A 25,776-nucleotide genomic window follows, 5' to 3' on the forward strand; every position below is an offset into this window, starting at 1 on the left:
TATATAAAGCATATACATTTTTTTTTTTGAAAATGACTGATCATTTCACTAGATAAGACCCTTATTCCTCGTCTGGTATCATTTAAAGCCCTTTGAAGCTGCACTGAAACTGAAATTTTGACCTTCAACCGTCAACCGTCAACCCTCAACCTTTAACCATTGGAGTCCATTATAAGGAGAATAATCCTGGAATGTTTTCATCAAAAACCTTCATTTCTTTTCGACTGAAGAAAGAAAGACATGAACATCTTGGATGACATGGGGGTGAGTAAATTATCAGGAAAAGTTTATTTGAAAGTGAACTAATCCTTTAAGTGTCTGAATACAATTTTTTATTTTATTAAATTGTAGGGCTTGGTTTGTTTCATGGGGGCTGCTTAGGTAATCAGGAAGTAACGAAGCATCGTTTTACTGAAATCACGTGACTTTGGCAGTTTGATACCAGCTCTGAACCAAATGATTCACAAAGGTTTCGAAGCTTCACGAAGCGTGTTTCGCACGCGCCCATCACTAGGTGGCTGTAGTGAGCCGTCCTACGTTTATAGACAGCGGTGGAGCTCGCGCAGAAGAAATTGGATGGTTGTTTGGAAACCGCAGTAAACGTTGGTGTTCTTCAATAGCTGTTACACCATTCACGGGTTTTCAGTTGTAAAGACGGAGATAAAACCACGAGACTCTGTAGCAGTAGTCCTGTAAACGGTTCAGTTTTGTTGTTGTTGGTCATTAGGTAGTTGATCATGAACGTGGCTAAAAGTGGTTATCGTGTTTTCTCGGCTAACTCAACGCCCGCCTGCACGGAACTCTCTAAGAAGATTACCGAGTAAGTATCCTGTGACCAACTGCTCAATATTTAACACGGCTCGTGATTACAGAGGCTGATCTTGATGTGGTATGAATGTGATGTTATTGGGATTTTGGCCTGTAGATCAGCTGAACTCATGACAGCTGAACCTGGCCTGTCTCTAAGCATTATCTCTTTGATGTAATGTAGGCTAACGTTAGTTGTTAAAGATTTGGATTGATAACTGATCTATGAAGCATCACCATTGTGCTCTTGAACATTAGGTTACTGTACATGTAATAAGTGTACTTACTTTAAGACACTGTGGAAAGTAAATGTAATATTTCCCACATGTAATATCTTGTGCACGTGCAGAGAGCAGGAACAGTGGGCTATTCATCACATAAGCTGTGCATGTGACTGACTGCTCTTGAAAACAGTCTGCAATCATTGCAAACTGTGACTGAAGGAATACAATCTGTTTAATCACATTGTCATGCAACTCTGCTTCAAAGTAGCTTTCATGATAAGAAACTTTTGCAAACCTGTCTTGATTTTCTGCTTGTGTTTGCGCAGGCGTCTTGGAGTCGAGCTGGGGAAATCAGTTGTTTACCAGGAGTCAAACAGAGGTGATCAATAGTGCTTTGTTTATTCAATACTCTGTTGCGGACAGGGTGACCCTTGACATCCTGTCAGTTTCAACATGGACTAAACTCATTTTCACTACTGTAATTTAATTTAAAAAAAAATTGTTCATTGTGCAAACTGTTATGTTAATCTATTAAAGTGATACTGCACCCAAAAATGAAAATTCTGTAATCATTTACTCACCCTCAGGTTAACTATTGACTTCCATAGTATTTTTCCCCCTCACACTATGGACGTCAGTGGTGCCCCACAACTGTTTGGTTACAAACATTCTTCAAAATATCTTCCTTTGTGTTCAACAGAACAAATTCATTCATACAGGTTTGGAACAACATGAGGGTGAGCAAATGATGAGAGAATTTTTATTTTTGGGTGAACTATCCCTTTAAGAATGGGTTTACAGTGTCCTTGTTACACTTTACATGTACTTACTTTCGTAATATCAGTAAATTATGTATAATTACAAGCATATAACTCTAATTACACTACCAGTCAAAAGTTTGGAAACATTACTTTTTTAATGTTTTTGAACGAAGTCTCTTATGATGATTTATTATTAAAGGTGAATAATTATTAATTAAAAAGTAGTATTATTAATTATTAAAGTAGTAATTATTAATTACTAAAGAGGATGTTTTGTTTTATACATTTTTGCAATATTACTTGAAACTGTCTTTACTAACTGATAAAAGACTATTTATTAGGTGCACTGAAAGTAATAATATTAATATACATCATCTGTGCACGAGGTAGGGCCTTAAAAACATCAGCCAATCGCGTAAACGATTGGCCTTCTGGCTTGTCAATCACTGCCATGACGGTCCTTGTGAGAGACGTGCGTGGCTGCACTCTCCAGTAACTTTCCACACTCCACAGGCGCCGCATGCAATGTTTTTGTCAGGAGACAGGAGTAACAACTGCAGATTATGAGTTACCTGCGGTGACTCCGACATAATGAATCCACTAACACGACACAGCAAATGCCGGTGGTAAACAAACACTCGTGTTGCAATACTCGTGCACGAGTTTTGGGAGGCGTTCCCTCGAAACGAGCTGTGAAGGAGGGGGGGTTGTTCTTACGCATGCGCTCATTTCAAAAACTCAGTAACAGTCTTTAGTTTCTCAGTCGACGAAAAGATCCTCTTTATCACCTTTAATGTTGGAAACAGTTGTGCTGCTTAATATTTTTTCAGGATTCTTTTAAAAAGTTAAAAAATATTTATTTAAAATAGAAATCTTTTGTAACAATATACACTACCATTCAAAAATGGGTTGGAGTCAGTAATTTTTTTTTCTTTTTTTTGAAAGAAATTAATACTTTTATTCAGCATGGATGTGTTAAATTGATAAAAAGTGATAGTAAAGATTTATACTGTTAGAAAAGATTTATATTTTGATTAAATGTTCTTTTTAACCTTTTATTCATCAATGAATCCTGAAAAAAGTATCACAGGTTCCAAAAAAAAATATATTAAGCAACACAACTGTTTTCAACATTGATAATAACTATCAAATCAGCATATTACAATGATTGCTGAAGGATCATGTGACACTGAAGACTGGAGTAATGATGCTGAAAACTCAGCTTTGCTTCACAGAAATAAATTATATTTTAAAGTATATTAAAATAGAAAACCATCATTTTAAATTGAAATAATATTTCACAATATTACTGTTTTTTCTGTATTTATTATGAAATAAATGCAGCCTTAATGAGCATAAGAGACTTCATTCAAAAACATTAAAAATAGTAATGTTTCCAAACTTTTGACTGGTGGTGTTTATAGTAAGTACAAGTTGTTAATTAACATTACTTGTTACTTAAGTATACAATTACACTGTAACAAGGACACTTTAAAATAAAGTGTAACCTAAAAATGATTCTCCTTACTGCATTACATCACTGATTTGTTTATTTTCAGCTCACTTTTTGAGGTTTAGAAGGCCATCGATCACTGAATTTTTGCGATTTCAAGCTTCATCTGTATCTTTCTCAAATTCTGCATCATTTTACAATAATGTTCCATGCATCACACACAACTCAAAGGATTATTGCATATCTGTACGCACAGGAGAACTTCTCACAAAACCATTCTACCTAATTCACAACATGTGCGCACGCACATGAGATTCTTCTTAATCTCGTCTAATGTTAATGAATTTGGAGTATTCTAAATGAGCGACCGTGTGCCTGAGGTTATAGCCATTTGAATAAAACACGCCCAAACTATCTCCAAATAAGGGCTTTCTGTGCATCCATTCCTCTCGTCACGCTCAGCAGACATGTGACGTTCTCTAAAGACGTATCTGAGAGCACATGTAAAGATGTGTGCCATCTTCAAAAAAAAACAAACAAAAAAAAACATTTCAAGCACAATAAACACCTTTTACCCAGATTACTGATCTCTTATTAGCTGGCTGTGCACATGCATATCTGCATTGTTATTGAGAGAAACCTTGCAAATGGAGCCATAATACGGCTTACTTTGTACTATTTGACTGATTAAATATAATTAAAGTCGCCATGAAATGGAAGTTGCGATAGTCTTTTCTTCTCTATAATGGCTTCTGGTACAAGAACAAATGTAGGTGGGACTAATTTTGTTAATGGGGAATTGATTGGATAGTTGTGGTTTGCTGTTGATGGATCTCATGTGAGTGAGTTTGCCCTGACCTCATGCCAATAAACTTGTCATCAGAGAAGAGAAGAGAGGTCATTGGAAGAGGGAGGGGGAGTTATTTTGATCAAAGATTACGAGGGCACTTGGATTAAAAAAAGTGATGAACGCAAATTAATTATAATAAACACTGCAACATTCCATAAAAATAAGAATTGACATTTTAAATAATTTCTTCTTAATTTGGTTATAAGGCCACCCAAAGTGGATTTTTTATAAATACATTTTAGTACAAAAATTGGTGAATCGTGATTTGTTCTTGATTATATTTTAGTGTAGGCAGTTTCATTCATACTTCATAGAACATACTATTTTAATGGTCACGAAGATCGTTTTTTCATATAGTACCTACTTGAATAGTATGTGGTTTCAGACACAGCTCTAATGTTTAATTTAAGAAATATGGAGGCATTATAATACTGACATTTTTTTTGTTTAATATAAGAATTACATAATTAAAACTGATGTAGAGTGTATGTATTGTATATGTGTTTCTTTTTTTTTGTTTGAGGTAAAATATTATATTTTCTTCATGAGGTTCACCCAAATCTGTTAGTGGCAACTAAATAATCAAATTTAACTTTTCTTTTGTGATGTTTGCTTTTATCTTACAGAAACGAGAGTTGAGATCAAAGAGTCTGTTAGAGGCCAAACAATCTTCATCATCCAAACCATTCCCAGGTAAGAGTGTATTGGATCGAATTCAAAATAGGAAATCAGCACGCTTATTAATCACATTTAGGATGTTTAAACTTATTTGTGTCTGTGCATTTTGTATGCACAAAAATAACACATCATTGTACATAAGGTGATCATTTTAATGTGTTTACAGTTGTAATAATTGCCAATTAAAGGGTTAGTTCACATAGAAATCATTTACTCACCCTCTTTGTCCACGGAACACACTTTTTAGTATTTATTTACATGGTATCTTACCTTTTTTGCTGAACTGCATACAGTCTTCTTTTAGGCCCAGAAGCATGTTAGAACTAAAATCCATTTTTCTGTCACTGTCAGAGATGTCAACACGGCTATTATGGAGCTGCTGATTATGGCCTATGCACTGAAGACCTCCTGTGCCAAGAACATCATTGGCGTGATCCCATACTTCCCCTATAGTAAACAGTGTAAGATGAGGAAGAGGGGATCTATAGTGTGCAAACTGCTCGCTTCAATGTTAGCTAAAGCAGGTAATCCTTATAATGTCTAAGATGTTCTTTCTTCTGCTTTCACACTGCCAGTTAAAAAATTTGGACACAATACTAAAAAAATCTTTAATATTACATATGCATGCTGGACACTAGATGACTGCTTTTCCTTCCGTGTCTGCACCAAATGAAAATTATTCGTTTTAAAATAATTTTACCATCTGCCGTGTTAACTAGGTCTGACTCATATAATCACCATGGATCTACACCAGAAAGAGATCCAGGGCTTCTTTACTTTCCCTGTGGATAACCTGCGGGCTTCTCCATTCCTGCTTCAATACATTCAGGAGGAGGTTGGCAGCATTTACTGTCAAAAACTTCACCTTTTTAATTTCAAAGAAAAACAAATATACTGAAATAACTAACACTGATCATATTGTTTATCTTATTTCTCTTTTGCATAGGTTCCTGATTATAGAAATGCTATCATTGTAGCCAAGTCCCCATCTGCTGCAAAAAGGTAACAGCTCCTGGATTTGTGTTGTATTTGTTTTGTTGGTGAAAGCAGGCCTAGATGAAATTTTCTTACTTTTTTCCATTTTCTGAATTTGAGGGAGTGGATTTAAAACATAAATGTTATCAAATTAACATGCAAAGGGCAGATAAAGCTGGATTACTGTCCATTTGCAGAGATTTGTATGTGCAAATTGCATGTGGGTCTGCTTAGTGTAGTATTTTCGGTACAGTATTTCGGAAACCAAACTTTCAGGTTGCTTATAGTACCCCACTATGCTTTTTTTTGGATATTACCTTTTATGTAGTGTGTAATCTAGCTGTTTTCGAATGTTAAAGGTCTTAAAGTTTTGAAGCCTGAAACGAGTCGTCAATAATTCCAGCCGTACTTCATGTTACAAATTGATTTTGTAAAACTGACGCCATCATTACTGTCTGTATCATTGTGTATTGAGCGTTAAGGAAGATCTGGAGCTGAAATGGAATGGGCGTTTGGTTTCTGACACATGCTGTAATCACAACAGACTGGGTCATCTGACCAATCAGAGCAGGCTCTCAGAAAGAAGAGGTTTAGTGAGAATGAATCCTTTATCAAACAATTTCAGGCACTGTGAGAAAAGATGTGATTATTTAATGTGTATTGTGAGAAAATTAATGTGTTTTTTGACCTTGGATGCTTGTAAACCTATGGTAGAAGACTCCAAAACAAAATTCGGAGGCTTTAAAATAGCATAATGGGGCACTTTAATGGTAAAGAATGGATGTCATACAGATTTACACTGTTCTGGTACTGATTCCACTTAACAATTTTGGTTTAACAATTCCATAAACTGAATACTTCTAACAAAAAAAGCATCAGTCTAGTCCCCACACAAAATAATGTAAGACTTTGAATATAGCACGCTAGTTGAATGGATTTTATGTGCTTTTTCAGTTTAAGAGCTTGACAAACACTGCCACTATGAACTGTCACTTGCTATGGAAAAGTCTTCAGGAATACTAAAACCCATAGAATTACTGAATCACAACTTGACACTCATGAACATCTAGGCAAGAGACTCATAAGGAACATCTCTGTATCTCTCCCCTCTCTTGATATTGTCTCTTCAGGGCTCAGTCGTATGCGGAGCGTTTGCGTCTCGGCCTGGCCGTCATGCACGGAGAAGCTCAGTGTTCGGAGTCAGACATGGCAGATGGGCGTCATTCTCCTCCATGTGTCCGCAACACCTTTGGACACTCCGGCTTGGAGTTGCCATGTAAGAGCCACCACACTGTAAATCTGCACAACCCAGCAGCTTGAACCTTATGACTAAACATTTTTAAGAGTTTTAATCAGGTTAGAAACACAAACTTGAGCAGCAAGGCAGCTAATTGGGCTTCTAAAAACTCTCACAAAACCTGTCAAAAACATGTCCTACTTATATTTGACCCTAAAAATCCAAAAGAAAGAAAAGGTTATTTTTTTTAACAAAATGAATGTTACTATTTTTACATTGTCATTATTTCCTGGCAAAAAAATCTCATTCTCATCAACAAATAACAAAGATGTGTTTAAATTGCAAAGAAAATCTCAAAAGTAATATAAAGAAGCAATATGGTTTTGAGAATTAGAAAGGTAATGGGTCATGTATGTTGCATTCATTCATTTTTGGTTTAAAATTGAAAGCAGGAAATGATACAATGGCACCTTTTTCGATCAAGCCGAATTGTTGAAAAACTGAAAAAATGAATTTTTAAATTTTCTGCTTTCAGTATTAAACAAAAAAAAAAAAAAAAAAAAAAAAAATGAATGTACAGTTCACAATCTGAAAATTTGCTTAATTGTCAGTGTAAAAAAAAGGTGAGTAAACTAATTGTTTCATTTTACTTATGTAATTTAAATTTGCAAAAAAAAAAAACTTTTGATTTTGGGGTGAAATGTGACCTAAACATGTTTTTGTGAGATTTATACCATGATCCTGTTAATGAAGGGGTCGATTGTAGCATTCAGCCTGCAGAATAGCTGATTCTGGATATCTGTTGATTAGTTCAAGATAGGTCAAGAGATTAACCTTCCCCCTTTCATTTAGCACTGTCTTTAGATGTTTACAAAGGCTTTGTCTTAAAACCTAGTCAGTAAGTGAGCTACCTACACAGCATTGAGTATGCTCTGTTCTGTTCCAAAACCTTGCGAGCCACCAAAGTAGATAAACATTTTATGCAATATTCGTAGCTGTTGAGTGGGGATTTCCTCAAGTATTCAGAAGTTGATTAAAGTTGGCATGAAATGGAAGTTGCGATAGTCTTTTATACCCTATTGTGATGTATGGCTTCTGGAACAAGAACAAATGTTCGGGGGGTTCCAAAATGGGAAATTTCGTTTACAATTTTGGGTGGGACAATCCAGTTAGTTAGAGGGGGTCAGCAACTTGCTGTACTCTGTGACTTTCTTTCCAGTAATCAACAGTGCCCAATACTGTATGGTCCTGAGATTTTAAAACAAACCTTGGAAAATAGATCTCCATAGACCAACATTTAAAGAACTGCTCAAACTCATAGAATATGTTTGTCTCATGTTAGTTACTGTTGATATTTTTTTTTTCATGACAAAAGGTTTATGCATGCTGTTTAGGTAGACACTTACAAATAAAGGAAAGTCAGTCATTTAGATTTTGAAGGAGAGACATTATTTTCACTATTCCATGTGCTATTTGTTCTAGATTTTAAGATGCTTACATCTTACCTTGAGCACACAATTTCTTAATTAAGAAATTCATAAACACACTGTTATATTTAGCATATTAATATATGAGCAGGTCTTGTGTGGTATGTGTCTTGGCCTTTATATATTCACATTGCCTGAGAGGAGTTCACTCCAAGTAGCTTTATGTACATTTATGGTTTTTATATGGACTTTAACAATCCTCAAAAGACCCTCTCTTGTCTTTGTTCTCAATTTCAAAGCACTTAATTCAACTTTAAAAGTGAAAAAAAAAAAGCTTTGTAAAAATATTTTGTTAAGGTTTAATAAGGATTGTTGAAGTCCTGGTTTCTTGTCTGTATGTTCTATCATTTGTGTGTGGATTTTTGTTTAACGTGATGTTTATTTATTGGTAATAGGCAAACAACAAGCTCCGTTCCCAGGCATAGAGCTCCCAAGTATGATGGTTAACTCTATTTGCTTCCGATCACAGCAGTGAACACGCTGAAATGGTTCCTATTGCATGCGTGCAGTGGCTGAGGTCTCTCAGTGTCTGTGATCCCAGCACTCTGAAGTACTTACTCTGTTCAAAAAGTTTTTTTAATTCACCCAAAAATGAAAAAAAAGTCATCATTTACTTGTGACTTGTGTTGTTCCCAACCTGTAAGACTTTTGTTCATCATAGATAGAAAAAAATTATATTTTAAATGAAATTGAGTGATTTCTGTCCCTCCATTGATAGTCCACGCAACTACCACTTTGACACTTTAAAAGGTTCATAAAGAGATTGTAAACTAGTCCAAAATTTCTGAAGCGACACAATCTCTGTATATTACAGATTTAATTTAGGCTTTTGTTCACATATAAGCATTGATCAATGAACATAGAAGCTCAATCATATTTGCTTGATGCGCAAGAACAAACCTCACTGCACTGGTTCTTGAGGAAGCTCAAACATTGCTGCATAACACACAAAAATTAACCTCATTGGTTCTTGAAACCTCACTGGTTCTTGTGGAAGCTCTAAAATGCTGCGTAACACAAAAATTAACCTCATTGGTTCTTGCGGAAGCTGAAATGTGCTGCATAACACATGAGAATGAACCTCATTGGTTCTTGCTGAAGCTGAAATGTGCTGTGTAAAACATGAGAATGAACCTCATTGGTTCTTGTGAAAGCTTAAATGTGCTGCGTAACACATGAGAATGAACCTCATTGGTTCTTGTGGAAGCTTAAATGTGCTGCATAACATATGAGAATGAACCTCATTGGTTCTTGTGAAAGCTTAAATGTGCTGCGTAACACATGAGAATGAACCTCATTGGTTCTTGTGGAAGCTGTGCTGCGTAACACACGAGAATGAACCTCATTGGTTCTTGTGAAAGCTTAAATGTGCTGCGTAACACATGAGAATGAACCTCATTGGTTCTTGTGAAAGCTTAAATGTGCTGCTTAACACGAGAATGAACCTCATTTGTTCTTGTGAAAGCTTAAATGTGCTGCGTAACACACGAGAATGAACCTCATTGGTTCTTGTGAAAGCTTAAATGTGCTGCGTAACACATGAGAATGAACCTCATTGGTTCTTGTGAAAGCTCCGATGTGCTGCGTAACACACGAGAATGAACCTCATTGGTTCTTGTGAAAGCTTAAATGTGCTGCTTAACACGAGAATGAACCTCATTTGTTCTTGTGAAAGCTTAAATGTGCTGCGTAACACACGAGAATGAACCTCATTGGTTCTTGTGAAAGCTCAGATGTGCTGCGTAACACACGAGAATGAACCTCATTGGTTCTTGTGAAAGCTCAGATGTGCTGCGTAACACACGAGAATGAACCTCATTGGTTCTTGTGAAAGCTTAAATGTGCTGCGTAACGCATGAGAATGAACCTCATTGGTTCTTGTGAAAGCTTAAATGTGCTGCGTAACACATGAGAATGAACCTCATTGGTTCTTGCTGAAGCTGAAATGTGCTGTGTAAAACATGAGAATGAACCTCATTGGTTCTTGTGAAAGCTTAAATGTGCTGCTTAACACGAGAATGAACCTCATTTGTTCTTGTGAAAGCTTAAATGTGCTGCGTAACACACGAGAATGAACCTCATTGGTTCTTGTGAAAGCTTAAATGTGCTGCGTAACACATGAGAATGAACCTCATTGGTTCTTGTGAAAGCTCCGATGTGCTGCGTAACACACGAGAATGAACCTCATTGGTTCTTGTGAAAGCTCAGATGTGCTGCGTAACACACGAGAATGAACCTCATTGGTTCTTGTGAAAGCTCAGATGTGCTGCGTAACACACGAGAATGAACCTCATTGGTTCTTGTGAAAGCTTAAATGTGCTGCGTAACGCATGAGAATGAACCTCATTGGTTCTTGTGAAAGCTTAAATGTGCTGCGTAACACATGAGAATGAACCTCATTGGTTCTTGCTGAAGCTGAAATGTGCTGTGTAAAACATGAGAATGAACCTCATTGGTTCTTGTGAAAGCTTAAATGTGCTGCGTAACACATGAGAATGAACCTCATTGGTTCTTGTGGAAGCTTAAATGTGCTGCATAACATATGAGAATGAACCTCATTGGTTCTTGTGGAAGCTCAAATGTGCTGCGTAACACACGAGAATGAACCTCATTGGTTCTTGTGAAAGCTTAAATGTGCTGCGTAACACATGAGAATGAACCTCATTGGTTCTTGTGAAAGCTTAAATGTGCTGCGTAACACGAGAATGAACCTCATTGGTTCTTGTGAAAGCTTAAATGTGCTGCGTAACACACGAGAATGAACCTCATTGGTTCTTGTGAAAGCTTAAATGTGCTGCGTAACACACGAGAATGAACCTCATTGGTTCTTGTGAAAGCTTAAATGTGCTGCGTAACACATGAGAATGAACCTCATTGGTTCTTGTGGAAGCTGTGCTGCGTAACACACGAGAATGAACCTCATTGGTTCTTGTGAAAGCTTAAATGTGCTGCATAACACATGAGAATGAACCTCATTGGTTCTTGTGGAAGCTGTGCTGCGTAACACACGAGAATGAACCTCATTGGTTCTTGTGAAAGCTTAAATGTGCTGCGTAACACATGAGAATGAACCTCATTGGTTCTTGTGAAAGCTTAAATGTGCTGCGTAACACGAGAATGAACCTCATTGGTTCTTGTGAAAGCTTAAATGTGCTGCGTAACACACGAGAATGAACCTCATTGGTTCTTGTGAAAGCTTAAATGTGCTGCGTAACACGAGAATGAACCTCATTGGTTCTTGTGAAAGCTTAAATGTGCTGCGTAACACACGAGAATGAACCTCATTGGTTCTTGTGAAAGCTTAAATGTGCTGCGTAACACATGAGAATGAACCTCATTGGTTCTTGTGGAAGCTGTGCTGCGTAACACACGAGAATGAACCTCATTGGTTCTTGTGAAAGCTTAAATGTGCTGCGTAACACACGAGAAAGAACCTCATTGGTTCTTGTGTAAGCTTAAATGTGCTGCGTAACACATGAGAATGAACCTCATTGGTTCTTGTGGAAGCTGTGCTGCGTAACACACGAGAATGAACCTCATTGGTTCTTGTGAAAGCTTAAATGTGCTGCGTAACACACGAGAATGAACCTTATTGGTTCTTGTGAAAGCTCAGATGTGCTGCGTAACATGAGAATGAACCTCATTGGTTCTTGTGAAAGCTTAAATGTGCTGCGTAACACATGAGAATGATCCTCATTGGTTCTTGTGAAAGCTCAGATGTGCTGCGTAACACATGAGAATGAACCTCATTGGTTCTTGTGAAAGCTTAAATGTGCTGCGTAACACGAGAATGAACCTCATTGGTTCTTGTGAAAGCTCAGATGTGCTTTGTAACACGAGAATGAACCTCATTGGTTCTTGTGGAAGCTGTGCTGCGTAACACATGAGAATGAACCTCATTGGTTCTTGTGGAAGCTGTGCTGCGTAACACACGAGAATGAACCTCATTGGTTCTTTTGGAAGCTGTGCTGCGTAACACACGAGAATGAACCTCATTGGTTCTTGTGAAAGCTTAAATGTGCTGCGTAACACGAGAATGAACCTCATTCGTTCTTGTGAAAGCTTAAATGTGCTGCGTAACACGAGAATGAACCTCATTGGTTCTTGTGAAAGCTTAAATGTGCTGCGTAACACACGAGAATGAATCTCATTGGTTCTTGTGTAAGCTTAAATGTGCTGCGTAACACATGAGAATGAACCTCATTGGTTCTTGTGGAAGCTGTGCTGCGTAACACACGAGAATGAACCTCATTGGTTCTTGTGAAAGCTTAAATGTGCTGCGTAACACACGAGAATGAACCTCATTGGTTCTTGTGTAAGCTTAAATGTGCTGCGTAACACATGAGAATGAACCTCATTGGTTCTTGTGGAAGCTGTGCTGCGTAACACACGAGAATGAACCTTATTGGTTCTTGTGAAAGCTCAGATGTGCTGCGTAACATGAGAATGAACCTCATTGGTTCTTGTGAAAGCTTAAATGTGCTGCGTAACACATGAGAATGATCCTCATTGGTTCTTGTGAAAGCTCAGATGTGCTGCGTAACACATGAGAATGAACCTCATTGGTTCTTGTGAAAGCTTAAATGTGCTGCGTAACACGAGAATGAATCTCATTGGTTCTTGTGAAAGCTCAGATGTGCTTTGTAACACGAGAATGAACCTCATTGGTTCTTGCGGAAGCTGTGCTGCGTAACACATGAGAATGAACCTCATTGGTTCTTGTGGAAGCTGTGCTGCGTAACACACGAGAATGAACCTCATTGGTTCTTTTGGAAGCTGTGCTGCGTAACACACGAGAATGAACCTCATTGGTTCTTGTGAAAGCTTAAATGTGCTGCGTAACACATGAGAATGAACCTCGTTCTTGTGAAAGCTTAAATGTGCTGCACAACATATGAGAATGAACCTCATTGGTTCTTGTGGAAGCTGTGCTGCGTAACACATGAGAATGAACCTCATTGGTTCTTGTGAAAGCTCAAATGTGCTGCATAACATATGAGAATGAACCTCATTGGTTCTTGTGAAAGCTTAAATGTTCTGCGTAACACATGAGAATGAACCTCATTGGTTCTTGTGAAAGCTTAAATGTGCTGCGTAACACATGAGAATTAACCTCATTGGTTCTTGTGAAAGCTTAAATGTGCTGCGTAACACACGAGAATGAACCTCATTGGTTCTTGTGAAAGCTTAAATGTGCTGCGTAACACGTGAGAATTAACCTCATTGGTTCTTGTGAAAGCTTAAATGTGCTGCGTAACACACGAGAATGAACCTCATTGGTTCTTGTGAAAGCTCAAATGTGCTGCGTAACACATGAGAATGAACCTCATTGGTTCTTGTGAAAGCTCAAATGTGCTGCATAACATATGAGAATGAACCTCATTGGTTCTTGTGAAAGCTCAAATGTGCTGCATAACATATGAGAATGAACCTCATTGGTTCTTGTGAAAGCTTAAATGTTCTGCGTAACACATGAGAATGAACCTCATTGGTTCTTGTGAAAGCTCAGATGTGCTGCGTAACACACGAGAATGAACCTCATTGGTTCTTGTGAAAGCTTAAATGTGCTGCGTAACATGAGAATGAACCTCATTGGTTCTTGTGGAAGCTGTGCTGCGTAACACATGAGAATGAACCTCATTGGTTCTTGTGAAAGCTTAAATGTGCTGCGTAACACATGAGAATGAACCTCATTGGTTCTTGTGAAAGCTCAGATGTGCTGCGTAACACATGAGAATGAACCTCATTGGTTCTTGTGAAAGCTCAGATGTGCTGCGTAACACACGAGAATGAACCTCATTGGTTCTTGTGAAAGCTTAAATGTGCTGCATAACACATGAGAATGAACCTCATTGGTTCTTGTGAAAGCTTAAATGTGCTTCGTAACACACAAGAATGAACCTCATTGGTTCTTGTGAAAGCTCAGATGTGCTGCGTAACACATGAGAATGAACCTCATTGGTTCTTGTGAAAGCTTAAATGTGCTTCGTAACACATGAGAATGAACCTCATTGGTTCTTGTGAAAGCTCAGATGTGCTGCGTAACACATGAGAATGAACCTCATTGGTTCTTGTGAAAGCTTAAATGTGCTTCGTAACACACGAGAATGAACCTCATTGGTTCTTGTGAAAGCTCAGATGTGCTGCGTAACACACGAGAATGAACCTCATTGGTTCTTGTGAAAGCTTAAATGTGCTGCGTAACACACAAGAATGAACCTCATTGGTTCTTGTGAAAGCTTAAATGTGCTGCGTAACACACGAGAATGAACCTCATTGGTTCTTGTGAAAGCTCAGATGTGCTGCGTAACACACGAGAATGAACCTCATTGGTTCTTGTGAAAGCTTAAATGTGCTTCGTAACACACAAGAATGAACCTCATTGGTTCTTGTGAAAGCTCAGATGTGCTGCGTAACACACGAGAATGAACCTCATTGGTTCTTGTGAAAGCTTAAATGTGCTGCGTAACGCATGAGAATGCACATCAAGAAAACATGCTTGAGCTTCCATTTATCACAACTGACGTATGCATTGATGAATGTTTATATGTGAATAAAAACCTAAATTAAATCTGTTCATAATATAAAGTGATTGTGTCTCTTCAGAAAATTCAGACTAAACTGTTCAGATAATTCTGATTAGTTTTATAATCTCTATGAACGTTTTGAAGTAGCAAAGTTGTGTTTAGAAGATGAACGAAAGTCTTATTGGTTCGGAACGACATGAGGGTAAGTAATTGATGACAGAATTTTAATTTTTCCTCATTATTATGAGCATAAGAGCAGTTAAAATTGATTATTATTGTAAAAATAGTAATGTAAGCTATTAAGAGTAGGGGTGGGTGGTATGTCTAAAATATCATAATACAAGTATGCAAACAATAAGTATCACAATTTAGTTATTTTCAATGTAAATTCAATTATAAAAGTTTACTTTTAATAAGCATGTCGTACTTACTATTTTTGCATAATCCAGTTAACTATTTTACAAATAATGTACTTCATCTTAAGTTATATTTTTATTTGAAATAGTTGATCATTAAAAGCCATTGTACACAACTGCACAAAATAGCCACCATATATACCGTCATACCACCCAGCCTTAATATTTTTTTTTTTTACTAAATAATACTAAAAATGAATGTTTAAGCTTCAGAGTGCTTCACTCATACAGAACTAAGAAGCCTCAAATTAAGTGCTTATTTTCAAATTCCATGTAATTATCATTGTTTGTTCCATCGAAATGGAACCATTGAATGTCTGTCCGAGAGATATGCCTTTATTTGTGATCCAGGCTCATCTTGCCAATCAACACACCATGCCTGCTTATGAAAACCCCTAGACTGGAGTTTTTAAATGGTAGTCTTTTAGCTGCTTGTAACCAAGGCCCTTGCATCGTCTTGGAAACACATGACCTTGATAAATAGAGGAAGGTGTTCGTTGAAAGTTCTTATGAAGGGACAGAATTTTTGATACTGGGCCAAATTAAAAACAAGCTAGCATATGTGAAGTCAGCATATGCTTTATGTTCACATAAGCTTGTAGACGTACACAGTGAGAAACAGTTTAACAGCACCATTGATTTATATTACTTATGAAATAGTAAACTTCAATATCTAATACCAGACTTCAAAATTGCTGTTGTCTATCAGCACTATTGGGGTCGTTCACACAGGACGTCATCTTGCATTCCATCTGCATTATTTTTTATTATAGTTGGTCGGCTATTTGTATATTTAATGAGCACCATATTTTAGTGGTGATGCACTTTAACAAAAACTAATATTCGTCAATTAACTTTTTTTGTGACTAAGACAAGACTATGAGGAGATGACACCAAGGTCACAATAAACTATGGCTATGACTATATTATTATGCAGTATTGTTGACGAAAAAGAAGCGCCGTGGATGATCTGAAAATACAGACAAACAAGTAAGCTGGAGTTTAGTGATCTCTATTGAGAGATTTTGCTTAAAGAAAAGTTTCATTCAGCCAGTCTGTGTTCCTTCACAAGCCGCTTGTGCTGTTTATTGCGACTAAACATGCCCTTCTCAGTGATGAACTGTAGTAAATCCAAACGTGGATCTTGACTATATTGTTTGCGATTGTGGTTGCTGAGTAAATGCACTTACGTTGCAATACAATGTCCTTTATGCTGTTGTTTTAATAGGAAGTTCTTAAAGGTGCTCTCGAATGAAAAATTGAATTTATGTTGGCATAGTCAAATAACAAGAGTTCAGTACATGGAAATGACATACAGTGAGTCTCAAACTCCATTGTTTCCTCCTTCTTATATAAATCTCATTTGTTTAAAAGACCTCCGAAGAACAGGCGAATCTCAACATAACACCGACTGTTACATAACAGTCGGGGTGTACGCCCCAATATATGCATATGCCAGCCCATTTTCCCAACATTATGAAAGGCATTAGAAAAGGGCAGCCAGTAATGTCTGGATCTGCACAGCTGAATCATCAGACTAGGTGAGCAAGAACAATAGTGAAAAATGGCAGATGGAGCAATAATAACTGACATGATTCATGATATCATGATATTTTTAGTGATATTTGTAAATTTGTTGTTTCGATATTTGTAAATGTTTCGTTAGCATGTTGCTAATGTACTGTTAAATGTGGTTAAAGTTACCATCGTTTCTTACTGTATTCACGGAGACAAGAGCCGTTGCTTTTTTCATTATTAAACACTTGCAGTCTGTATAATGCATAAACACAACTTCATTCTTTATAAATCTCCAACAGTGTAGCATTAGCCGTTAGCCACGGAGCACTATCAAATTCATTCAGAATCAAAGGTAAACAATATAACAGTATATAATACTCACATAATCTGACACATGCATGCCGCATGCAGGATGAACACTTTGTAAAGATCCATTTGAGGGTTATATTAGCTGTGTAAACTTTGTTTATGCACTGTTCAAGGCAAGTGCGAGCTCCGTGGGCGTGGAGCACGAGAATTAAAGGGCCAGTAGCCCTGAATCGGCTCATATTTAATGATGCCCCAAAATAGGCAGTTAAAAAAATGAATTAAAAAAAATCTGTGGGGTATTTTGAGCTGAAACTTCACAGACACATTCAGGGGACACCTTAGACTTATATTACATCTTTTTAAAAAAAGTTCTAGGGCACCTTTAAACGGATAGTTCACCCAAAAATTTAAATTCTGTAAATTCTTGTAAATCATTTTCTCACCCTCAAGTTGTTTCAAACCTGTATAAATTTCTTTACTCTACTGAACACAAAAGACATTTTGAAGAATGTCAGAAACCAAACAGTTGATGGACCCCAAGGCAATGATTATCAATTTAACCATTATGCAGCATGACAAAAGTTTTCATATTTAGTCTACTAAACCTTGACTAAACAAAAAACATTTCAAATATGATAAAAACTCAAAAGCACATTTGACAGAGGACTAAGACTATATTTAAAAAATAGCAGACAAAATTAACACTACACCGCAACAGCTTTTTCTAAAACACTGAAATTTAGAAATTTTAATTTTTAAATTTTAAAGTAAATTAAACCAGTAGACACAAAGTTCTGCCTCGATGCCTTAGAAAAGGGCTGAACAGCCAAATTGGACGCCTGTCAAATGAAGATAATTAACATCAGAAAAACCACTAGGTGAAGTAAAGCTAGCCTCCAAGGACACCACTAGATGGTGTCACAATAAGAAAAATTCTTGCTGTTTTGGCCAAATATTTTCAGTTGCCAGACATTCAGTGCATCACTGTTTTCAAGACTTTGTGTCAAGTAAAGCCCTGTTCACACTGAAAGCCATTAAAACTGGAATACTACTGGAGTCTGTGTGCTGATGGTTACTAGTAGAGTACTCGACTTCAGTTTCCAAACATGTCAGGCGGAAAAACACTGATTGCATTGGTAGTCTGCATCATGTCTCTGATCATTTGCACAAAGATAATCTCTGCCATGTGATGAATCACTGTGGAATATTGCATCATTACAACACTGATTGGCTGATGACACTTCAAGAATTAAGACTTCGGGCCCTATCTTGCACCCCAGCGCAATTGACTTTGTACACCGACGCATGTGTCATTCCTATTTTGCACCCGCGCAAAGCGCGCTTTTCCCTCCACAGAAGCACGTCGCTAAACTAGTGAATGAACTTGCGCTCCCTGGGCGGTTCAGCGCAAAAAAGGAGGTGTGTTCAGGCGCATTGCCCGCGCATTGCTATTTTAAGGAGCTGAAAATAGACTGCGCCATAGACCAACTCAAACCTGGTCTAAAGTCAATGGCGCAATATTTTTTTGTTAGAGCGCGTTGGTAGAAACTGCGCCTCTGGGCGCGTCCACAGTGCGCGTTGACTTTGCTTATTACACACAGGGATGCGCATCACACAAACATGCCAAATATTAAAAACAAAAGGATTACAGTGTAAAAGAATATTATTGTGTACATAAATATAAAAATGTAATGATGAATAGTCATTGCGTGTATTAGAATTAGGCTACCTATTTTCAATTCAGCCTATTACTACTTATAATGATGAACGAAATTGGCTAATTAATTGAACAATCGTGCCAATACACACACACACATATATATTAACTGACTCATCGCGTGTACGCCATGTAAATAGCAATCCGCCATGGCGCGAGCGCATCTCGCTCTTAAAGGGAATGGGAGATGACACTCTGATTGGTTTATTTCACGTTACGCCCAAACCACACCTATGAATAATGAAGCTACTTCAGACCAACCCATTTTAGATTTGCGCCGGGCGCAAGAGCCATTTATCCCGCCGGGAAAATAGCAACAGCGCCGAGACCCGCCCACAAAGTTACTTGCGCTTCGCGCTTTGACACTTGCGTTTCAGATCGTTAAAATAGGGCCCTTCATGTCTTAAACAGATTGCAGACAAGGAAAACATCTACAATTAAATATTTGTGGTTTTTTTTTGTTTTTTTTAAATATTGCTCAAGCTTTTTAAATGGCTTCTTTTTACATTTCCGGTGTTCTCAGTAGCGGAAGTCTGTAAAATTCTATAAGGGTGAACGGAAACTATGACAGATATAACTTTTGCTTTCCCATTTGCTCCAATAGCAAAAGAAAACAAAATCCATGGCACAAGTTATGTTGGTCTGAAGACCGAAAGATGTAAAATTTCCTGTCACTCTCTCAACTGTGGAAATGCATTATCGCAGTCTGTATATAAAAAAAAAAAAAAAAAAAAAAAAAAAATCCATGTGCATGTTGGTTTTAATCATCATTGAAGAAAGATGTTTGTTGCATCTCTGTGCAGGTGCCTTCATTGCACTCCATCAGCTGTAGCTCTCTTTAAGTCAAGATCTCGTCCTCTGTGAACAGCACCTTTCAAACGTGCCATTTTAGATTTTTATAGCACAGCGGCTCCTTGCAGTAGTGGTCTATAAGCCTGTAAGGTCTGTAAACCTTGTTAATCTTACAGTATAAATATCAAAAAGCTTTGTAGGTTGTGCTGTTGATGAAAGGCATGTGTTGAAGGCATGCATAACTCCTTTAACCCCCATGTATTCTTAAATCGACCCACCAGTCTTCCTCTCTCATGTTTACTTGGGTCGGAGTGTGTGTTTTGGCTGTGTTCCAGTGTCTTTCCTCTGGATGAATGACATTAGCCCTTCTTGACCTCTCCTAAATTACAGCATTGTCCTGGAGTCTGTCATGCTGACTCAAGGACAGATTGATTGATTGTTTGATGTGTAGTTTCCTGCACTGAATCTTAGTGTAAACCTCTAGACATTTACTTCTATGATTGGGTATATTGGGGACCAAGAGATGATCATTTTGATTTCTGCATGGCATGAGTTTTTTCATTGCTATTTGGATTGAATTGTAGGTGGGGTAAAATGGGAAACGTTCTCCAACAAATAGGCTAGTGTTGTGCTATGCTATGCTATGGGGTCCTTGCAGGACTCTTTAAATTCTAGTTTTACCATTTGGATATATGGGTTGGTTGGGTCATTACATAAAGTTCTAGGCCAATTCATACACTTCTTACCCCATCTTACCCAATCTACTTTAATGATGGAATGTGATTGATTGGAATCTGTGTAAAAACGATTTCCTGAAATGATGTGAAACACCAGTTGATATTTGTCTTTATAGTAATGATGGCCAAGGAGAAACCACCCATCACTGTTGTCGGAGATGTTGGAGGCCGTATCGCCATCATTGTCGTAAGAAATGCAGATATTTGGACTAGTTAGCAGTATGACAGTACTTTTTTTTGATTGACATAATGAGCAATGCGTGTGGTTTCCATCCTGTAGGATGATATCATAGATGATGTGGAGGACTTTGTGGCAGCAGCTGAGATTCTGAAAGAGAGAGGAGCTTATAAGATCTACATCATGGCTACTCACGGGCTCTTGTCTGCGGACGCTCCACGCCTCATCGAAGAGTCCGCTATAGACGAAGTGAGTATTTTGGCTCATTTACTTGAACATCCATTGGGAAGTAGATGGTTCATTCTGGTTCTCCAAAAAAAACATTAAAATAAGCGATGCTTTTCACACTTGAAGCATTAAAATTCTAGATTTACTGTGACTAACCAACCTAAACCATGCATTTAGGATTGGGGGAACCTTAAAGGGTTAGTTCCCCCAAAAATGAAAATTACCCCATAATTTGCACACCCTCAAGCCATCTTAGGTGTATATGACTTTTTTGTCTTTCAGCCAAACACAGTCAGAGTTATATTTAAAATATATCCTGGCTCTTCCAAGCTTTATAATGGGAGTGAATGGTACCATAGATTTTGAAGCCCAAAAAAGCATATCCATCCATCATAAATGTAATCTATAGGTTCCAGGGTTTAATAAAGGCCCGAAACAAAGCGGTGTGTTTTTGTCAGAAAAATATCCATATTTATAACTTTATAAATGGCCGTCCGCGCATTCACAAGATAGTCGAGTTCCGGCGGAAACGTGACATCTGACCCCATGTATGACGGAGGTGTAGCATAAGCTCGGGTGAGAATTGACGAAAGCAGAAGCACAGAGGATGGAGCAAAACAAAATACCGGTAACAAATTAGAAGTCTAAAATGAGAAGTTTTAAAGAAAAACTTTAGAGGATTTCATTATAAGAGAAGAGGAACTACGTCATACGACGGGTCAGAGGTCACCCCTCCGCCGTAACTCAACCCTCGTGAACACGTCGACGGCCGTTACTGGAAGCTAGTGATTACAGTTTATAAAGTTATAAATATGGATATTTTTCACAACACTTCGAAAGGCCTTTATTAATGCCTGGAGTTGTATGGATTACTTTTATGATGGATGGATGTGCTTTTTTGGGGCTTCAAAATCTAGGGTACCATTCACTCCCATTATAAAGCTTGAAAGAGCCAGGATTTTTTTTTATATAACTCTGTTTGTGTTTGGCTGAAAGAAGAAAATCATATACACTTAGGATGGCTCGAGGGTGAGTAAATTATGGGAAAATTTTCATTTTTGAGTCAACTAACCCTTTAAGAAACTGCCATTTAATGTCTATGGCATTTATGGCCCTGATACTTTGGGGCGTGAATTGGGAAAAGTAGGTGATTCTTCAAAAAAGTTCAGCAGAACACTTTCAAATGGAATAAAAAGAAATTCATGAAGTTCACAAGTGGCACTATTTCTTGAGAAGGGGCTAGATGTCTATCATGGATGCTATGTTTATCATCAAATATTGATTTTAACAGATATTAAAATGATGTTGCATGACCAAATGTTTGGGATATCTTTCAGGTGGTGGTGACCAACACTGTCCCTCATGAGGTGCAAAAGCTGCAGTGTCCTAAGATCAAGACGGTGGATGTCAGTATGATCCTGGCCGAGGCAATCCGACGCATTCACAACGGGGAGTCCATGGCCTACCTGTTCCGCAATATCACAGTAGACGACTAGCCAACAGACACATTTGGGTTAGAGGAAAAGGTGAGGTGTAGAGTTTAGGGAAGTATTTTCCCTCTTGCTCAGTTGAGAGGTGTGCCAATGCAGTTCCCCATTCCCAGCAGAACCAAACACTACAATCACCTTCATTTCTCAAATTAACCCCTTATATTCTGCAAAACCGTCTAAACAAACTCATTGCCAAATATAATAAATTAACAAATACTCAAACCTGTAAATTTACGCACACAGCCTAATTTTTCTAAACACAGATATGAAGTTATATTCCAATGTGAAGAACATGAATTATGCAAGTGTTCGCTGACCTGTACATCTGTTTTTACCTTTAAGTGATACACTGCAGTAAAATCTTCAGTTTTAAATCTACTTTCCTGATAGAAAACTGGTGATTTTTGTGGTGATTTTAATTCTGCCAAATTAAGTTGCTTCAAAATGAAAGGGAAAGTTCACCCAGAAATGAAAATACTTTCATGTTTACTCATTTAATTTTGTTCTAAACCCACATGATTTTCTTTCTTCTGTGGAACACACAAGGAAATAAAACTCTCTATTATATTATTTAGACATGAGCATCCAGTATATTCTTACAATTTTTGGTGTTCCAAGGAAGAGAGTTATTTATACAGGTTAGTAAGATGTGATGGTGAGTAAATGTTGAATTTCTTTTTTGGGTGAACTATTCCTTTAACTCTTGATGTGTATGGTGCACATTAAAGGCCCAGGTATACTTCATTTTCTGCGTTCTGCTCCGTCTCGCGCACAGTCTTTAAAGTATTCTTAACCGCAGATGGACGAGTTTGACACATTTACATTTGCTTTTCTACAATCTACCAGATGTCAGAGGGCAGCACTGAGTCATGTCATTTACAGGATATTCGCTCGAAGTGATAGAAGAAGAAATGTAGCGTATCCGCCATTGCATGCAAAGTTTAGAACAAGAACCAGAACAATAACAATGGAGAAAAATATGCTTCTTAGTTTACTGTCCTTGGAACAGCATGTTTTATATCGCTTCTTCGACTGCTGTACAGTACATCACAGCTACGTATTGCCACCTAGTGACCTCTTCTGTCTCAACATTCACCTTTCACATGCACAGTTGTGTGCGGACAGAAAAATTAGGCTGCACGCTCCGCCGACCCTCTGGATGACGAAAATTATGTCACTCAGACAGTATGTGGACCGTAACGGAATGCGGACAGTGAAAGTATACTTTGGGCTTAAAGAAACACAATATTTGTTTGGGAAAATACTGGTTTCTGACTGGTTTTGGTTGGTTGATCTGTGTCATGAATGTATACTCAATGGGACAAAACGGTAACACTTCACAATAAGGTCTCAATTGTTAACATTAGTTAATGCATTAGTTAACATGAACTTACTGTGAGAAATATATATTTTTACAGCATGTATTAACCTTTGTTAATGTTAGTTTAAAAATACAGTTGTACATTGTTTGTTCAGGTTTCTTCACAGTGCATTAATTAATGTGTAATAATGTAATTATTAACTAATGTGGTTAACTATTATTAAAGGGTTAGTTCACCTAAAAATTAAAATTCTGTCATTAATTACTCACCCTCATGTCGTTCCACACCTGTAAGACCTTCGTTCATCCTCGGAACACAAATTAAGATATTTTTGCGCCAAAAAAACAAACAAAATAATGCATTTATTCAACAATATCTAGTGATTGGTGATTTCAAAACACTGCTTTATGAAGCTTTGAAGCTTTACAAATCTTTTGTTTCGAATCAGTGGTTCGGAGCGTGTATCAAACTGACAAAGTCACGTGATTTCAGTAAACGAGGCTTTGTTACGTCATAAGTGTTTCGAAATTTCAATAGTTCATGTGACTTTGTCAGTTTGATACACGTTCTGAACCACTGATTCGAAACAAAAGATTCGTAAAGCTTTAAAGCTTCATGAAGCAGTGTTTTGAAATCGCTCATCACTAGATATTGTTGAATAAAGTCTTTTTATTTATTTATTTTTTGGTGTACAAAAAGTATTCTCGTCGCTTCGTAACATTAAGGTTGAACAACTGTAGTCACATGAACTGTTTTAAATATGTCTTTAGTAGTTTTCTGGGCATCTGAAAGTTTTCATTATCTTGCACACTTTTTTTTTTTTTTTTTTTTTGCGCAGAAGACCAAGCCTCTGCGCACATACACACTCAAACACGCAAACCTATAGGCTAAACATGTAAATGAACGGCAAGAATGCATTGAAGGTATTTGGTTTTTCAGTGGGAAGGGTGTCATTTAATTGGCCCCTAAAGTAATAATTAACAATTTTTACAACAGAAGTAATTCAATCAAAAAACATCTTTAGCTCGATAATAATTTTCCTATTGTCACTGTGAAGCTGCTTTGAAACGATATGTATTGTGAAAAGCGCTATATAAATGAAGATGACTTGTCTTGCTGTCAATGGAGGCCTCACCGAGCCATCAGATTTTATCAAAAATATCTTAATTTGTGTTGCGAAGATGAACTAAAGTAGTAGGGAGAGTAATTAATGACAGAATTTTCATTTTTGACTGAACTAACCTTTTTACAAAAGAAACTCTATTGTAAAATGTTACCGGCAAAACAAATGAGCTCTAAGTGAAGCAAGTACTGTGAATACTTCTCTATATACTCCTACACAACAAAACTAAGGGAGCAAAAATAGCATGTAAAACTCGTCTCTGTCTAATCTGTTCCTCAGTTTCAGTGTATTACATTTGTGTGCTAATGTCAAGATCTGGTGTAGAAAATACGACTTTGGGTTTTATCTTGAAGGCATTTGAATCCATATTAGCAATACTTGACCAATGCAGTATACTGTGAACACTTGGCTAGTTAGCATTTAAAACCACACAAACGGATAATACCATTTAGCTTTTGCTTCCTGATTAAACCTTAGATGAGCGGGATTTCTGACGGTTGGAGAACACATGCACCAGCACTGCCCCGCACGTCCCCATACTTCCTCTGTGTGTGTTTGTCTCTGCCGTTGAGCTGTCGGTCGGTGTTCGTTTGAAGCACAGCAACACTTCTTTCTTTTAACCTTGTCTTCCACTTCTCGGTGTTCCTCATTATATGTCAACTAGCTGTTTCCCAGTGCCTCACTCTGTGAGAGTGACAGTGGTTGCTATGGCAACCTTATTCAAAGCTGTTCTAGCTATATTTTTGCTGTTGTGCAAATATGGTCCAGAGAACCATACAGAGAACATACATTTTTTGCTACAATGTACTGTTTCTGCTGTTGCTTTGCAATCTTATTTTTGTAAATAAACACAGATTTGCTTCATGCTGCTCTGTTGAATCTTTATTGAATGGAAACATAAAAAAGCACATGCACTTTACGAGGGGCCGTGATGTATTTAAAGATGT

General features: G+C 37.4%; 1 protein-coding gene across 2 annotated transcripts; it reads left to right on the plus strand.

The window, feature by feature from the left end:
- Positions 1-517: 517 nt before the first annotated feature.
- prpsap1 (phosphoribosyl pyrophosphate synthetase-associated protein 1) lies at positions 518-25,693 on the plus strand. Of its 2 annotated transcripts, XM_048189748.1 has the most exons (12): positions 518-820; positions 1,358-1,410; positions 4,722-4,788; positions 5,125-5,297; positions 5,493-5,608; positions 5,720-5,775; positions 6,879-7,024; positions 8,868-8,906; positions 20,605-20,675; positions 20,769-20,915; positions 22,232-22,420; positions 25,307-25,693. In XM_048189748.1, exons 1-11 carry the CDS (start codon positions 738-740, stop codon positions 22,388-22,390), a joined length of 1,110 nt encoding a protein of 369 aa, XP_048045705.1. In that variant the 5' UTR covers positions 518-737; the 3' UTR covers positions 22,391-22,420; positions 25,307-25,693. The 2 variants fall into 2 exon arrangements, with proteins under 2 accessions (XP_048045705.1, XP_048045714.1); XM_048189757.1 differs by lacking the exon at positions 8,868-8,906 and having other exon boundaries at positions 521-820.
- The last annotated feature ends 83 nt before the right edge of the window (positions 25,694-25,776 follow it).

The sequence above is a fragment of the Megalobrama amblycephala genome, linkage group LG1 (assembly GCF_018812025.1).
Source record: "Megalobrama amblycephala isolate DHTTF-2021 linkage group LG1, ASM1881202v1, whole genome shotgun sequence".
Classification (NCBI taxonomy): Eukaryota; Metazoa; Chordata; class Actinopteri; order Cypriniformes; family Xenocyprididae; genus Megalobrama; species Megalobrama amblycephala.

What these genes read in the sequence shown, in the direction of transcription:
- prpsap1 (XM_048189748.1), top strand. Translation starts at nt 738, where the DNA reads ATGAACGTGGCTAAAAGTGGTTATCGTGTTTTCTCGGCTAACTCAACG. An exon ending in CTCTCTAAGAAGATTACCGA is followed by an intron (nt 821 to 1,357) that starts GTAAGTATCCTG and finishes GTGTTTGCGCAG; the next exon opens with GCGTCTTGGAGTCGAGCTGG. An exon ending in CTCCGGCTTGGAGTTGCCAT is followed by an intron (nt 7,025 to 8,867) that starts GTAAGAGCCACC and finishes TATTGGTAATAG; the next exon opens with GCAAACAACAAGCTCCGTTC.